This window comes from Bombina bombina, chromosome 5 (genome assembly GCF_027579735.1).
Source record: "Bombina bombina isolate aBomBom1 chromosome 5, aBomBom1.pri, whole genome shotgun sequence".
Classification (NCBI taxonomy): Eukaryota; Metazoa; Chordata; class Amphibia; order Anura; family Bombinatoridae; genus Bombina; species Bombina bombina.
Genome location: NC_069503.1, coordinates 566,929,680 through 566,948,760, shown reverse-complemented (window position 1 = coordinate 566,948,760; position 19,081 = coordinate 566,929,680). Strand labels below are relative to the sequence as shown.

At 36.7% G+C, this 19,081-nt stretch overlaps 1 protein-coding gene across 1 annotated transcript in view; it reads right to left on the bottom strand.

The window, feature by feature from the left end:
- The window catches only part of SEMA5A (semaphorin 5A), a 1,142,184-nt gene that overhangs the window by 350,194 nt on the left and 772,909 nt on the right, over positions 1–19,081 (bottom strand). Inside the window, exon 12 of the mRNA XM_053715801.1 lies at positions 2,958–3,243. Coding sequence (XP_053571776.1) covers positions 2,958–3,243 — 286 coding nt within the window. The remainder of the gene's footprint in view (positions 1–2,957; positions 3,244–19,081) is intronic.

Below are 19,081 nucleotides of genomic sequence, written 5' to 3'. Positions count from 1 at the left end.
TCTTGATCTGCTGATCTGGAAACAACACACTGGCTTGCTAAAGAATTACTCATCACAACATTATCTGGGTACTTCAGCTACTGTAAATTAATAGTGGAAACTGCTCATTTACGACGCTACTTTTTTATTTTTTTTTGCCACAACTTAGTCTGTGCATTTTCTAAAGAAGTTGGCTGTGTTGCAATGATGAAACATCTTTTTTATTTTATTCCAGGAAAATCTATCATCACAATACTATAATAAATGTCTATAGGATCTCACACAAAACTACAAAGCAATATCAAAAGATTCTCAGCAAAGACTAGGGAAAAGAACTTTTTTACAGAAATGTACATGATGAGGCCCTATTGGTTTAAACCTTTTTAATAATGATAAATACAGGGCCAGAGAAAGGATTTTCACCTTCCCAGGCAAGGATTACATTTGAAATGACTAAAGACCTTTGGAAACCTATAGAGGTTGTTAAGAAATATTATTTTTGAGTCTTCCCCCCCTGCTGCTGCTCCTCGGGTGATTGTCTGTTTCCCTTTAATGGTAACACCAGCCCTAAATAAGTATATAAACTTCAAATACCATGTCAGAAGAATGTTATACCAAAGGTAAATTCAATGGATATTTTGGGCTTCATTTACTAGGCTGTGAGGGCAGTTTTGGGTGGTTACAGTGCAGGCTCACTCATGTAGGCCTGCAAAGCAGTGGTTGATAAAGTTAAATCACCCTAAACCTGTTCATCTGAGGTAATTTTAAAAATACTGCATTGCCAGCTAGAGTGAGGAAAAGAAGTCCATGTAAATAAAACTTTCACTTTTTTTAAGTACAAAAATTAAAATCAAGGGCACAATGCTGAAGAATTTGTAAGTTTATGTTGTGCTTTGGGGGCGTGTTGGTGAGACCCAGCAGCATTTACCTCAGGGCCTGTTAGACAATATCAGAATGAAAACGAGTCTGGGCTTATATGTTGTTCTGGTACACATTAAGACAGCAGAGAGGCATACTCTAGGAGCAGCTGTCAGGAGAACCTTCCATTATCATAGATTTTGCCATGGTATCAACAAAGAGAGTAACACAGCCAAGCTAAGGTCAGTACATTAAAATTTAAACTGACCTTGCTGGTCTATAATATACAGCTTATAAAGTTTGGCTATTTCACTAAGTTATGTAGTGTGTATATTTAAAGGTGCATCTGGGGTGATTGACAGGCCCTGCTTTTACATGATTAGTTGCACAAGAGTAGGGGATGGGACTGAACAAAATGTGATTCTGTAGTGATAAATGAAGACAATTCACACAGGTGGACAGGTTCCCTAGCTGGTAAACTTATTTTGCCACTTCTTATAAAATTGAGCTCTTACTGCTTTTGATAAAGTATCATAACTGCTTGGCATATATTTAAAATAATATAATTAGAATGATAAAACTCTTAACAGTTTTGTTAACAAAACAAACTGAAATGTGCTGAGTAGTAGAAAGTTGCGCAATCTCTGCTAAGCAAGACATCTTCAATTTAATAATAAGTGTAATTTAGAGACTTATTTTTTATGAAAGAATAATCATTTTACTAAAATTGTATTGTATATTACAGTAATATCTACTTGCTAATTCTAGGATTACTGCACAAAATGAAATGATAAATTTAAATATTCCCTTCAGAAAAATACAAAATTGAGTTTGCAAATATATTTTTGTTGTCTAGACTTATTAGGATTAGTTTTTTTAGCTTGTGGGAAAAAACAAAAACAAACATTATTTGTTTATTGGGGGGGGGGGTATTTTGATAGCATAGAGATGTCTCACAAACATAATATATTCCATGGCAAAGATGATTCAAATAATAAATGATAGGATCGTCTTCTGCAAAGTACTCAAATAAAAGTGCAAATGTGTATTTGTATCCACTCAACTATTTCAATCAAGAACATTAAGAACACTAACATAAACAAAACATTTACCCAAAACATATTGATATAAATTAACTGTTTAAGGAACATTAACTTTTACTAGTACATATTTATGGCTACAGATAAAGTAACTAAAGTCATATGTAAAGTCAGAAAAGCACTTTGATGTCTAGCAACAAAGTTGAGTCCTGCTATTCAATATGTGTATTGGAAAAAGTCAGATGAGGTCAGTAAAACTTGGCTGTGTCAAGTTGACTAAATATCCAGCCAACCACAAAAATTTGAGCTGTCAAAAAAATGAAACCAACATTAGCTAGCTTTAAAAAGAGCCAAGACTGAACACCTTCTTATCTGACTTCCTTAAACTGCTTTTTGATTAGCTGTAAAGCATTTGCTCAAAAGACTTTACACTTTTAGAAACTTCAATATGAATTTTAAACCAACTTTGTCTCCAGCAAACAGCTTAAATACAAATACATTTTATTTAAGTTAAATATAATAATAGTATATTAATAGTCAATAAAAATAATTTTATTTTAAGAAGATGACATTATGAATTAATTCAAATATTATACATTAAATTCAACAGTATATTGCATTTTTTGATGTACTATAACTTCTTTTAAATTTAATACTGGCATTGTATTGGCAACATGTATCTATAATAGATTTTGTTCATTTTATTATCTATTTCTTTTTTATGTGCCCTAAAAATGATTGAGATGACACCATCTTCCCACCTGCAGCTTGCTATGGTAAGTTGCTACAGCAAGTGGGTAGATGTAGTCTGTGTTACATGAAATGCTCAGCCCTATAACTGAATAGCATTTTTAGAAAAAAATAAATGAAGATTTTCTTCAAGACTTTTCTAGCTTACATAGCAAAATAACTTTTAATACTCAAAAAATTACACACCAAAAATAAAAGAAATAATAATAATAAATTACATTCATAAAAAAAAAAGTCTCCACTGGAACCTTTTTGCTTTTTAATGACAAGTACACCTATCTGAATTTTGTACTATAACCAGCAAAGTAAGTCAACATAAATATTACATACACATTGGTAGTAAAGATCCCGTATAAGAGGTCCAATTCTGGAAGAAAGAATGTACTTTGCAATTCATTGTAGTAAAATGGGATTTCTCCTGGGCGAGAGCAGTTCATCCGTGCTTTCATGAAAGTTGTCCATTGGTCTTCCAATAGAAACCGACCTCCAATATCATTTTTACAGACACGTGCAGCTCTGGAGAAGACAGTTTTCCCACAATCATGTTCAACTGCATTTTCTCGAAAGAAAAAGTAGGTAAAGTTTCCAATGTCATACGATGAAACAAAATTTGGCTCTGCAAAACAAAAACAAAAAATATGAGAAGTAAATAGCTAGAAAAAAAAATTCCATCTCCTTTTATTTAACATTAGTGTGATTTTTTTTTAGACATTCATATACAATCTCCATGTATACAAATATATTTTATTTGCTTTGATCAGTTTTATGGCAAAGGTATTATTAGACTTTTGCAAAGACTATTCACTCAAGTTTATAAATAAACTACATGCTGAAAAAATATTTAATGCATTAGGTGTTTGGGCACGTAAGTCATTAAATGGACAGTCTACACCAGATTTATTGTTTATAAAGATAGATAATCCCTTTATTACCCATTCCCTAGTTTTTCATAACCAACCAGTCATATAAATACACTTTTTACCTCTGTGATTACCTTGTATCTAAGCCTCTGCAAACTGCCCCTTATTTCAGTTCTTTAGACATCCATTTTAGCCAATCAGAGCTGGCTCCCTGGAACTTCATGTGCGTGAGCACAGTGTTATCGATATGACACACATGAACTAACACCTTCTAGTAGTGAAAAACTGTCAAAATGTCCTGAGAGAAGAGGCAGCCTTCAAGGGCTTAGAAATTAGCATATGAACATCCTAGGTGTAGCTTTCAACTAAGAATACCAAGAGAACAAAGCAAAATTGGTGATAAAAGTAAATTGGAAAATAGTTTAAAATTACATTCTCTATCTGAATCATGAAAGTTTTTTTTGGACTAGACTGTCCCTTTAAATATTTGAAAAAATAAGGTAAGCTTTTTTTTTTTTTTTTAAAAAAAGGGGAAATGAAAGTGACTTAATTTAGTGCAATCTGACATCAAAGTAAGCGAGACACTTAGGTACACCCAAGTGATAATTAATTAATAATAAAGGTGGCAAGAGCAGCCATAATAAGGGTGGCGAGAAGCAATTTGAGATGCTTCTTGTAACAGTACATGTGTCTATGCTACAATTATATTGGAATACAAAAAAAAAGAAAAGAAAATAAGATCAGTTAAATTCAGCAGTCAAACTTGACAATAGACCAGCTGTCCACATACATTTGAGCTAACATAAAATGAAACTAAATGGTCTATTCTGAAACACAAAGTGCCAGATTCCTAGTGGTGTGGTAAAAGCTACGCGTGAGTGAAAAAGTGTTTATCACGGGTGTTTGCACGTGTCGGGTGTAGTGCTCGTACTACAAGTGGTAAGTAAATGTGAACGCATGAGCGCAATAGTAATTCACGCTAAAAAGTGTCACAAAATACATTAAAAATAGTTTCAAAAGTACAGTTACAGCCATATTAACAATATCTAATAAAAAATATTCTAAAAAGGAGATATGAGTTTTCAGGTGTTAGAAAAAAAAGTCAGGCAAAGGGCTTTAACATTAAAATACACACACACACACACATATATATATATTCATGTCTAAAGATGTATATGTATGTATACATATATACACATAAATACATATGTACACCTATATATTTATATATATATACACACACACACACACACACACACACACATATATATATATATATATATATATATATATATATATATATATATATATATATATATATATATATATATATATATAAAAGTGCATTAAAGCCCTTTGCCGTTAAGTAGATGAAAACATAAAGCATATGTATGCAATATTCATACTTAATAAAGTTATACTGTGTATTTACTGTAAATATTTCACATTAAAATGTTCTGCACATAGAAAAATATATTTTGTGTATTAATAAATATATATATATATATATATATATATATATACCTATATTTATTTATATTTATACCTATATATAATAATCTATATACAGTTACTCAAATAACCACTCGTTACAACCAAAGTATGCAGAATACCATCTCTGAATGCCCAACACATATAAACTTGATGCAGATGGGCTACAGCAGCAGAAGACCACATTGGGTGCCACTCCTGTCAGCAAAGGACAGGTAACTGAGGCTACATTTCGCATAGGCTGAGAGGCTCAACAAAATGGGACAATAAAAGATTGGAAAAAGTAGCCTGGTCTGATGAGTCTCGATTTCAGCTGCGACATTCAGATGGTAGGGTCAGAATTTGGCATAAACAACATGAAAACATGGATCCATCCTGCCTTGTATTAACGGTTCAGGCTGGTGGTGTTGGTGTAATGGTGTGGGGGATATTTTCTTGGCACACTTTGGGCCCTTTAGTATCAATTGAACATTGTTTAAATGTCACAGTCTACCTGAGTATTGTTGCTGACCATGTCCATCCCTTTATGACTACAGTGTACCTATCTTCTGTTGGCTACTTCCAGCAGGATAATACACCATGTCAAAAAGCTCAAATCATCTCAAACTGGTTTCTTGAACATGACAATGAGTTCACTGTACTCTAATGGCCTCCACAGTCACCAGATCTCAATCCAATAGAGCACCATTGGGATGTGATGGAACAGGAGACTCGTATCATGGATGTGCATCCAAAAAATCTGCAGCAACTGCATGATGCTATAAAGTCAATATGGACCAAAATGCCTGAGGTATGTTTCCAAAACCTTGTTGAATCAATGCCACAAAGAATTAAGGCAGTTCTGAAGGCAAAAGGGGGTCCAACCTGGTACTAGCGAGGTGTACCTAATAAAGTGGCCGGTGAGTGTATATTTACAAGGAACACACAATTCCCATAGATGACATTTAATCCCATAAAACTGCTTTATGCATTTTTTTTATTAAAGATACTAGTATTTGTTTTATTAATTATATATGCAACTAATGTTTTAGGGAAATTGGGCAACTTTATAAAAATTAACCAGTGGTCTGAGTGCTAATTGCTACCGCAAGTAAATTTGCCTATTTGTGGGTGCACAATAAATAAGCAGTCCACTTGTAAACTAGCCCTTAGTGTACAAGCTCTAGTATGGTGCATGGTACAGTTTTCATGTCAGAGCAGGTGTATTATTTCCATCAGATAATATATTACTATGAGAACCAGCGCTAAAATTCTTGACAAATAACTCTCAAGCACAAAGCCAATAAAGTAATAGAATTCTGCTTGGTGTTTTGGTTACATTTTTTGCTATACATGTTCCATGCACAATAGCAAGTGATAACATTAAATACCCGGTTTTCAAAAAGCACCAAAATGGAATGCGGTATTTCATATTGTTCACAATCAACTGACAACTTGTAATATGAGAGCAATGAGCTCTCTACTACTGTCCCCATTAAAAATATAGGGCACACTATGGGCCAGAGTGGAGTGCAAACATTTGCACAATAAGGGGTTTATAGTGGGTGTTTGTGCTCGTCCGGCTTATAACTCATATTACGAGTTGAAAGTAAACGCAATCACTTGAGCACAATCCCGATTTACACTAGAATGTTTACCTCGTTCTCAGAACTCTGGTTAGCTGTTTTGCAAAACTAAAAAGTGTCACATAACACATAAAAAAAATACATTACAAAGTACAGTTACACCCATAATAACAACATCTAACAAACATTATTCCAAAAAATTACTGCACACAAAGTTATAAGGGCTCAAACATATGAGGTCTCAGGCAAAGGGCTTTAACATAGACATACATATATATATATATATATACAGTACATGTCTAAAGATGGATATGTATATATATATATATATATATATATATAGTATATATATATATATATATATATATATATGTGTGTACATATGTATTTATATGTGTGTTTATATATATATATATATATATATATATATATTTACAGACATATATACACATATAAACACATAAATACATATGTAAACATATATAGATATACTGTTAAATAGCGCTCCACTTGTGATCCATGCCCTATATATGTACCAGGTGTGTTTGGTTAAACATTTTAACTAATAACTTGCAAAAACCAACTTTGTGCATGAGGTTAATTATGTTATCAGTTGTGCTCCACTTGTAATCTACGCCTGAATGTTTAATTAATCAAATCTCTTGATTGAAATGTGCTATAATCAAATTTTTATATAAAAATATTATCAGCTAAATGCATCTAAAGTCTAAATCTAAAATACAAATCTTAAAAGGGTGACGTAAAAATGTCACTTAAAGGGACACTGAACCCAAAATGTTTATTTTGTAATTCAGATAGAGTGTGCAATTTTAAGCAACTTTCTAATTTACTCCTATTATCAATTTTTCTTTGTTCTCTTGCTAACTTTATTTGAAAAAGAAGGATCTAAGCTTTTTTTGGGGTTCAGAACTCAGGACAGCACTTTTTTTATTGGTGGATGAATTTATCCACCAATAAGCAAGGACAACCCAGGTTGTTCATCCAAAATGGGCCGGCATCTAAACTTACATTCTTGCATTTCAAATAAAGATACCAAGAGACCGAAGAAAATTTGATAATAGGAGTAAATTAGAAAGTTGCTTAAAATTTCATGCTCAATCTGAATCACGAAAGAAAATTTTTGGGTACAGTGTCCCTTTAAGAGAAAATTTCATTTTTAAAATGCAGACAGACAAAAATTTCTTGCAGTAAATAGGGTTTGCATTAAAATTTATTATAACCTTAACCACTTTGTTATCTTCTTAGATACCAGAAAAATATGTCAATCTAATCCTTGCCTTAGGTTGTAATTTTATTGCTCCTCTTTACAATACGGGACATTTTATCCACTCAGTACTTTTTTGGCCAAAGTGACATTTTGATGATACCTTTTAAAACTAGCAACATTTTAAAGTCACTGGTTTAAGCATCTGCCATTTAGAAGATGACAAGTTAAATGGATACTTTTTAGTCACTGTCATATTTCTTTTAATACCTTTAAAATAAACAATAATAACATTACATGACTGAAGATGTGTGGACAATCTGTACAAAGTTTTATTTGGACACAGTTAATATAGTGTCCTTTTATGTTATCTGCCCATGTAAACTGAGAGATTAAAAGGAACAGCATTTTTAAAAAGTTTAAAATGTATAAATCTCCACATACGTTATCCTTATTATAATATGTTTATTTATTTACCACGTTTTAATCAGCACAATGGTTTCCATGTACTAAGCAGTGAATGCTGCTTTGGAGCTCTTATGGGGCAGGGTTGGCTCATGTGAGCCTACTTACCGCAAGTTGCAAGTGGTAGTCACACTATCGCTCAACAGAAGTACAGTGTCCACTGCCCCTTTGCATCAAAGATGGGTGGACAGGTTAATAAGTCGGGAACCTTGTCGACCTACCCAATAGTACATGAGGTCCAAAGTGTTTTTTTCATCTTATTCTAATAAGATGCATGTCTGATTCCTATGTATAATAAATACATTGTGGTCTTTTATTGAGTGCTATCCATCAAAATAGATGAAGAACACATTATTGAAGTAATCCTTTGTCTAAAATTCACTATAATTTGCTTATATTTAAGCGACTACCCAATGCAGTAGAATCACATAATTAACAAGGACATAATAAAAAGACAATGCAGCAGCACTTACTCAGAGTTTAAAATAAGCAGTAGATTTTTTTGTGACAATTTTATTTTTGCTCCCATTTTCCGGCCCCCTGTATCATGTGATATACATCAACCAATCACAGACTAGTATACCTATATCCTGTGAGCTTGTGCACATGCTTAGTAGGATCTTGTGCCCCAGAAAGTGTGAAAATAAAAAGACTAAATTTGATAATGGAAGCATATTGGAAAGTGTCTTAAAGGCACAGTCAACACCAGAATTGTTGTTTTAAAAGATAGATAATCCTTTAATTACCCATTCCCCAGTTTTGCATAACCAACACAGATATTATAATACACATTTTACCTCTGTAATTACCTTGTATCTAGGCCTCAGCAGACTGCCCCCTTATTTCAGTTATTTTGAGACTTGCATTTTAGCCAATCAGTGCTCACTCCACTGTAAATTCACGTGCATGAGCTCAATGTTATCTATATGAAACACATGAACTAATGCCCTCTAGTGGTGAAAAACTGTCAAAATGCATTTAGATTAGAGCCGACCTTCAAGGTCTAAGAAATTAGCATATGAACCTGCTAGGTTTAGCTTTCAACTAAGAATACCAAAAGAACAAAGCAAAAATGGTGATAAAAGTCAATTGGAAAGTTGTTTAAAATGACATGCCCTATTTGAATCATGAAAGTTTTTTTTTTTAACTTGACTGTCCCTTTAAAACTGCATGTCCTATCTGAATCATAAACATTTATTTTGACTTGAGTGTCCCTTTAAGCATACCTGTTTTTTCCCCCTCACAATTCCTTTATATATATATATATATATATATATAGCTGAAAATGAGCCATCTGGGCTAAACTATGTTCTCATTACACACGTGCTTTCTTTGGTTACACACTGATATGAAACATTATTTATCAACTAAATAGCACTTCAGCTCTAAGTAGTTTCCCGCAGGCACTAAAGACATACAAAGATCATAATTGCATCCTATTAATCACGCTGTTTTACCACAGTATGTATTCTACAGCCTGCTTCAAAATAACATAAACCATTTTTATGCATTTTTTAAAAATGTATGGGTTCCTTTTTGGTTCCAAAAAGTGTTTTGATAAATATTACTTATGTCTCAAAATAAAAAGTATTTTTTTACCAACCACTATATTTTAGTTATAATACATTACATTTACAAGTTTTCACAATGGATTTGTTTTTATATAAACAATTATTGTTTGTGCTTCGGGTGTTGCTTTTTGAGCTCAACTGAATTCTTAGTCACCTTAAAAAGGATATTTATTAAAAAGACAGATATTATAAAATCAACTAGAAATATGCCTATTACAATGCATGTTTAGAGCAACCTTCTCAAGAAAAGATACAATTTAGCATAGAAAATATGACTTAGCGTGAAAGTCAATCCTAGCATTTGTGAAACGCTAGGATTGACCTCTGGAACAAATAAAGGGGACTGTCAGTCATGAAGTATTTAATACGTCATGCAGAAAACTCCTTTATTTGTTTCAAGCGTTCGCCGCAATGAGCTGCTCAGGCAGCCCACGGCAAAACGCTATTTTGTTGAGGAGGTGACGTTTTCAACTCTTAGCCAATAGCTGTGCGGGAAATCCGGCTTGGTGCCTGCTGGAACGCATGGCTATTTGCTAAGAGGTGGAAACATCACCTCTTAGCAAAACAGCATTCTGCCGTGGGGCTGCTTGAGCAGCTCAGTGTGGCGAACTCTTGAAACAAATAAAGGAGCATTGAGCATGAAGTATTTTATACTTCATGACTGAAAGTCCCCTTTATTTGTTCCAATTGTAAATCCTAGCATTTCACAAATGCTAGGATTTACTTTTACTTTAAAATAAGCTATTGTTTATATTATTAGTAGTAGAATTTAGCATGTTTTCAACTTTTCCCACTTGTGGCTACTCAGAAAACTTGGTGTACAACCTTGTGGTTAGGGCTAGATGAACTATGACCCAGCGACTTAAACAGTTAGAAAAGATACTACTTGTTTAAATTCTGTGAATTCTTGCACATGCTCAGTAGGAGCTGGTGACTCAAAAAGTGTAAATATAAAAAGACTGTGAACAGTTTGTTAATGAAAGTGAATTGGATAGTTGTTTAAAATTGCACGTTCTATCTGAATCATTAAAGTTTAATTTTGACTTGAGTGTCTCTTTAAGGTTCAATTACATTAGTGGAAAAAAAAATCCACAATTTTGTAACAAAGCATCACTTTTCAATTCTTTATCTCAGGACCAACAGGGAAACTTTTTTTCCTACAACTTTCAAACATAATAATAATAATAAATAAATAAACTATACAACCCATTAATCATAAGAATGTAGATTGTTCTCACCAGTAGAATGTTATCTTCAAACAGTTCCTGCAACTGTATAATATTCTCTACACATAGGAGCATACAATATTGCACTGTGTAACAAAAAATGCTTAGAATGCTTTAGTCTTATTAATATGCCCATTTTCTTTCGTAATCAGGAGCAAAAGGATTACTTTCATATATTTATAGTGCTGATGTCACCTTTTTAAATTTAATTTAATTTCACCTTTTTCCTTTCAAATTCCTTGACACTATTCATAGTGGTTTCCTTTTATAAATATTCTGCATTTTTCTTAGGATCTTTGCAATTATCCCATTTTTTTTCCCATATGTTTTGTTTTTTTAAATGGTGGATGTTGTTAAGAAAGCTTTACTGTAATAATAAAGAAGTGTGATTTGCTCAATAATCATCAACCATTCAATCAAAGGCTCTAACTTAAAGGGACAGTACACATCAATTTTCATATAGTCATTGTTTTAGTTTTCTTATGTTTAGAGAACATATCCTAAAAATGAATTTCCAATTTCAAAAAAATATACTTAACTTCAATACTGGGACATATGATAATCAATATCCTTTTTAAGTTGCTCAAAAATGATTGTATTTTTCTTTCAGTCATTACATAACCCACTGCCCATATTTACCATTGCACACGCAATTGCTTGTGCAGTCTCCTGCAAAGCTACAACCAAAGCTTCATAAATATAGCACTTTATGTGACTTTAAGGTTAATATGGCTGAAAAAAAGTGATCTAGAGTTACATATAATCATCAGAATATTTTGGACTATTCCAACTAGGCCTATGCAAGTTTTGAGGGGGGAGGCAGGTAATTTAGAGGAACAGCTTGGCTGTGCTGGCTTGCCACTTGCATGTTCTCTAAAAAGAGAAAGGAATGTGTTAAAACTGGTCTAAAGGAGGCACACAGGTGTGTATACTCACTTTTACATGTTTTTTTTTCTGTGAGTTTGACAGTAGCAAGTAAATAATTAACTGCTCGGTTTGTATGTGAAAATCATATATAAAACAAAATTGAGCTAAAATAAGTGTAGGTGGGATTTTTAAGGTATTAGATTTGCCTGGGTCAACTAAAAAAAAACTAAATATGTCATTACTAATAAAAGATTAATATAAATTATTCCATGGGCGTTTTCACTACAATGTTATAAATATACTCAGTATTTTAGTGAGCTGGTTTGAGAGAATATAATTTTAGAAAATTTAAGTAAGAAAAGTGCAAACAGAAAAACTTTTTTATTTCTTTTCATTCATTTTTATTTATAGCAATGATAAAATAATAAATCAAGGTTTAAATCACCAAAAAATAAAATAAACGGTGCATTGTTTAATTTTCTAGCTTTTCTAACTTCACACATACCTTTAAGTAAAATGAAACCTGCATAAAATTTACATTTATTATGTAGATTCATTGTCTCATTTGTATATTAATATAACCCTAAGATGTTAATTCAGCTTCATTTGCATCACCTGCATCAAGGTTTGACAGTCTGTCTGGTACCCACATTATAATTGGCCCATAACAACTTAATGCAATAAGACAAAAGGGTGACAAATGATTTGATTAAGATGATAGTAGAAAATACAGGAAATTAACCAATGCCCTTGATATCAAAGTCTATCACCTTATGTAGGCAAAGCCTCTGACTTGACAACTCAATTAACTCCCAGCGAAAGTGAAAATTGCCTTCAGCACAAAAAAAGCCCCAGTTCTTTTATTGTGACTTTGCTATATTTCACCGTTCAGAGGTCTTTTTATGATAACTAGGAACCAACATTATCTTTCATTGTTGTCTATGAAATCACTTTAAATATTTCTAAGACCCAATATTTCAGTAACATTCTAGTTATATAAATATCAGACAGATAGCTGCAATTGCAGAAAGAGAGAGAGCAAATAAATAAATAAAACAGAAAAAAACTCAGAGTACAGAAATCATGAATTTCCTAGTTTTTCCCCTTTGAGGTAAAACACAAACTTACTTTTTTATTCACCTTAATTTTTTCTTTTTCTTCCTTTTTTTTTTTTTTTAAAGAAAAAAAGATAAACGAATTGTTGAAGGATATAAAAGTGCAAACATAAAAAGCTCTAATATGTAAAGCATTTTATTGCGGCACTGCTGCTTACACATAATGCACAAGTGACTAGACACATAGGGGGTTCATCGCAATCTATCAGTGATTTGTTCCCAAAATGTTTTTTTTGCTTTAATTCATATGTTAGCACATGTGATTGATTTAAAAGGCCTCCTTGACTTTCATAACATCTCATTAATAATCAAAGTTATGCTTTTCAACTCTCTAAGGGTGCCTTTAACTCAAATTTGTCAGATGGGGTGTAAAGAATGTCATTGAAACTTGCAGAATCGGCCCTAATTCCTAAAAAACATAAATTATGCTTACCAGATCATTTCCTTTCCTTCTGTATGAAAAGAGTCCACAGCTTCATTCCTTACTTGTGGGGAAATACAGAACCTGGCCAACAGGAGGAGGGAAAGACACCCCAGCCAAAGGCTTAAATACCTGTCCTAGTTCCCTCATATCCCAGTCACTCTGCCAAGAGAACAAGGAAAAGTAGGAGAAAAATCAGGGTATAAATGGTGCCAGAAGAACAAACAAAATTTAGGTCCGCTCTACGGAGAATACGGGCGGGGGCTGTGGACTCTCCTCATACAGAAGGAAAGGAAACTATCTGGTAAGCATAATTTATGTTTTCCTTCTTAATATGAGGAGAGTCCACTGCTTCGTCCCTTACTTGTGGAAAACATATACCCAAGTTCCAAAAGGACACTGAATGAACGGGAGGGCAAAAAAGTAGGTGGACCCTATTCTGAGGGCACCACAGCCTGCAAAACCTTTCTCCCAAAAGCTGCTTCAGCCAAAGCAAAAACGTCAAACCTGTAAAATTTAGAAAAGGTATGTAAGGAGGACCAGGTAGCCGCCCTACAAATCTGATTCATACAGGCCCATTTATCAAGCTCCGTATGGAACTTGAAGGGCCGTGTTTCTGGCGAGTCTTCAGACTCGCCAGAAACACAAGTTATGAAGCAGCGGTCTAAAGACCGCTGCTTCATAACCCTGTCCGCCTGCTCTGAGCAGGCGGACAGGAACCGCCGGAAATCAACCCGATCGAATACGATCGGGTTGATTGACAGCTCCCTGCTGGCGGCCGATTGGCCGCGAGTCAGCAGGGGGCGGCGTTGCACCAGCAGCTCTTGTGAGCTGCTGGTGCAATGTTAAATGTGGAGAGCGTATTGCTCTCCGCATTTAGCGAGGTCTTGCGGACCTGATCCGCAGTGTCGGATCAGGTCCGCAAGCCCTTTGATAAATGGGCCCCATAGAAGCCTCATTCTTGAAGGCCCAAGAAGAAACCACTGCTCTAGTTGAATGAGCCTTAATCCTCTGAGGAGGCTTATGTCTCGCTGTCTCATAAGCTAAGCGAATAATGCTCCTCAACCAAAAAGATCCGGAATTGGACTAGGCCTTCTGCTCCCTAAGCTTTCCAGAATAGACAACAAACAAAGAAGAAGTCTGTCTAAACTCCTTCGTAGCCTGAAGATAGGACTTCAAGGCCCAAACCACATCCACATTATGAAGTAACCGCTCCTTCTAAAAAGAAGGATTAGGACACAAGGAAGGAACAACAATCTCCTGATTGATGTTGCGATCTGAAACGACCTTAGGAAGAAAACCTAACCCAGTACGAAGAACAGCCTTATCAGCATGAAATACTAGGTAAGGAGGTTCACATTGTAAGGCAGCCATTTCAGAGACTCTGCACGCTGAAGCAGTAGCCAATAGAAAAAGAACCAAGACAGTAATTTAATGTCAACTACATGCATAGGCTCAAACAAAGCCTTCTGCAAAACTTTAAAAACAAGATTTAAAATCCAAGTAGGAGCATTAGATGTAAACACAGGCCTGATTCTAGTCGGAGCCTGAACATCTGGAAGCTCAGCTAGCCTCTTGTACAGTAAAACAGATAGGGCCAAAATCTGTCCCTTAAGGGAGACCATCCTGGAGAAATGAAAGAATCCTGGAAACCCTGACATTATGCAAGGGGAATCCAAGCTCTTCACACCAGAATAAGTAGGTCCTCCACACCTTATGAAATATGCGACGAGTAACCGGCTTACAAGCTTGAATGAGAGTATCAATAACTCTCTCAGAGAAACCTCTCTTGGCTAGGACTAAGCGTTCAATCTCCACACAGTCAGCCTCAGAGAATCTAGATTTTGATGAACAAAAGGACCTTGTTCCAGCAGATAGCTGTGACAAGGTAACTTCCATGGAGGTGATGATGACATCCCCACTAGATTCGTGAACCACATCCTTCACGGCCATGATAGAGCAATCAGTATCACAGATGCCCGCTCCTGCTTGATGCGGGCCACTACTCGAGGAAGGAGAGGTAATGGCAGAAAAAGGAATATTAGACTGAACCTCCAAGGCACACTAATGCATATATTAGCTCTGCCTGAGGATCCCTGGATCTCGACCCATACCCGGGTAGCTTGGTATTGAGACAGGACGCCATGAGATCTATCTCCGGAGTTCCCCACCTGTTGCATATCTCTGCAAACAGCTCAGGATGGAGAGACCCCAGATGAAAGGATTGTCTGCTGAGAAAATCTGCTTCCCAGTTGTCCACACATGGAATGTGGATAGCTGACAGTGAATAGCTGTGGGCCTCCACCCAATCCAGAATCTGAGATACCTCCCTCATTGCTAGGGAGCTCCTTGTTCCTCCCTGGTGGTTTATGTAAGCCACAGAGGTGATATTGTTTGATTGGAATCTGATAAACTGGGACGAACCCAGATGGGGCCAAGCCTTCAGAGCATTGAAGTTTGCTTGAGGTTCCAGAATGTTGATCGGAAGAGAGTTCTCCTCCCAAGACCAAAAGCCCTTAGCCTTCTTGGGCCCCAAACTGCTCCCCATTCTGAGAGACTTGCATATGTAGTCACAATCTCCCAGGATGGTCATAAAAAGGATGTCCCTCAGGACAGGTGTTCTGGACAAAGCCACCAAGAGAGTGATTCTCTCGACCGGTTGTCCAGAGAGATCTGTTGAGACAGATTCGGATGATTGCCTTTCTACTGTCTCAGCATGCACAGCTGTAACGGTCTGAGACTGAACCTGGCAAAGGGAATTATGTCCATTCTACCCTGGAGCATGGAATAAGAGAACTCTTTTCTAAGTTCTTTTCCTTGGGTGGAAGAGACTTGAACCCAATTCTGTAACCCTGAGCAATGACCTTCAGGACCCAAGGATCTTGCACATCCCTGAACCAAGCTTCTGAGAAGAGCGAAAGTCTGCCCCCTATCCATGGGATCGAAGAAGAGAGAGAAGAGATTCTGAATGTTCTTCCTCCAGACAGAATATCGTCCAAGTAAGGAGCTACTGCAATGCCCTGGGTTCTGGCCACGACTAAGAGAGCCCCAGAACCTTTGTAAAAGTTCTTGGGGCAGTAGCTAGGCCAAATGGAAAAGCAATAAACTGGAAGTGCTTGTCCAGGAAGGCTAACCTTAGGAACTGAAAGTGCCCCCTGTGGATTGGGACATGAAGGTAAGTGTCCTTCAGATCTATAGTGGTCATGAACTGTCCCTTCTGGACTAAGGGAAGGATAGACCTTATCTCCATCTTGAATGTGGGGACGTTTAGAAACTTGTTTAAGCACTTTAGGTCCAGAAACGGGTGGAAAGTTCCCTCATTTTTTGGGACCACGAAAAGCTTTGAGTAGTATCCCAAGACTGGTTCCTCTATGGGATCCGGGACAATGACTCCTAAGGAGGACAGATCCCAAACACACCCCAGAAAGGCATCCCTCTTTTCTGGTTTTGATGACAGATTTGAGAGAAGGAATCTGCCCTTGGGTGGAAGAGACTTGAACCCAATTCTGTAACCCTGAGCAATGACCTTCAGGACCCAAGGATCTTGCACATCCCTGAACCAAGCTTCTGAGAAGAGCGAAAGTCTGCCCCCTAACTGATCCATAGACGGACCGGGGTTGACCACCTCATGGTTTAGTCTCAGCGGGCTTCTTGATCCGCTTGGACTTATTCCAGGTCTTAGCGGAAGATTGCTGGCGCTGGGATTTATCAGAACGAAAATTATTAGATTGTCCCTTAGGTCTGTTCTTTTTATCTTGCGGTAGGAAGGCACCCTGTAACCATGGAAATAATGGAGTACGGGCCTGGACCAAACAAAATCTTACCCTTGAATGGAAGGGAAAGGAGTCTGGAACTGGAAGTCAAGTCCACAGTCCAGGACTTCAGCCACAGAGCCTGGCAGGCCTGAACAGAAAACGAGAGAATTAGCGACCCTTAAAGCCTTAATTCTTTAGGGGATGTTCCACCTCGATCAATTCCAATAAGGAGTCACACCAGTAGGTAGCTGCTCCCGCAACCGCGGCAACTGCCGCCACTGGTTGAAATAAATATCCAGAATGTTGAAAACATCTTTCTTAACAGAGTTTCCATCTTTTTATCCATGGCCTCTTTGAACGATGAACTATCCTCCAGAGGGATAGTAGTGCATTTTTCAAGCATGGAGATAGCGCCATCCACCTTAGGGATGGAACCCCACAACTCCAATTGAGAGTGCGGGACCAGGAACAGTTTCTTAAAGGCAGACGAAGGGGTGAAGGAAGAACCAATCCTCTTCCATTCATTCTTAATAATGTTTGCCATCTTTACAGGAACAAGAAAAGTCTGAGGAACGACCCTGTCTTCATAAACTCTGTCCAAAAACTCTCCGCAATCGGGGGCTTAGAGGCAGCAATTCAGACCCAGAAAGTTCACACTCTGAAGTATAAGAAAGAACTTCATCATCAGATAACCGTCTATCAGCTATAGCCAATAAACTAGATGATGGCCCCTAGGAAGGATAGCAATATCTGACCTTTCGCTTGCGCTTAGCAGGGCGAGGTAAAGCACTAATGGCCGCAGACACTGCCGTTTGTAACTGCGCAGTGAAGTCTGGAGGTAAAAGGCCTCCTCCAGATGGAGGATCAGGCGTGCTATGGGAAACTGCATGTGTATTAGGAGATAAAAGCAGGTTGTGCACCTCACGGGACAGGGACCCCTCAGAGGTGGAAGGCTCAGTGGTATCAAACATGTTAAATTTTTTTGACATAATCACTTTTTCTAGAAATGCAGAACATAATTGAGAGGGCGGTTATGCCTCGGCTTCCTCACAATATAAACAGGCATTAGTCTTAGGTATAGAGGGAGTACCCTCTTAAACGTCAGAGTCCCCTCTAAAACGTCAGAGTCCTCCATAGCTATGGGCTATGTCCTAATATAACAATAATGAACATTACATAAAATATAAAAACAGCACCTTTATATCTCCAATGGCTGGGGCACTCACCACCTCCTATAACCCAGGCACACAGAGTAAACCGCTTCTCTCCAATAACCAGCACAGTCAGAGAGTAGGAAGAGAAACTACGACCACACCTGGTCACATGGAGCGCAACTTAGGACTGCCTCCACTAAGGAAAAGTGTGCCAAGCTTGTAAAGCTGCGCAACTCTAAAGTGAAAATAACCTGTATGTTCCAACCTCATCCTATGAGCCTCAGAAAACATCTAACACAAAACGCAGTTACCTGAATCTATGCTGTGGAACAGAAACACAGCCTCTCAAGTGTGACAGTCTTGTAGCATTGCTCCTGACATGGACTTGAGTGATAAAAGCAGGCAGTGAAACTCGTCAACACTGATTGCTTATGAGCTGTTAATACGAGTCTGGATGGTTTAGAAGAAAGACTCTCACTGCATCTCCAGATCCTAACTTTCGTCAATGCTCTCACTGAGAGGCTGACAAGACTACTTAAAACTCCAGTCCCATTTCAAAGGGTAGATACCCTTCATAAGTTACTACTCCATATCTTCTGACACTTCTCTGCCAACCTCCTGTGATGAAAGGCAAAGAATAACTGGGATATGAGGGAAGTGGGGGAGGTATTTAAGCCTTTGGCTGGGGTGTCTTTGCCTCCTCCTGGTGGCCAGGTTCTGTATTTCCCACAAGTAAATG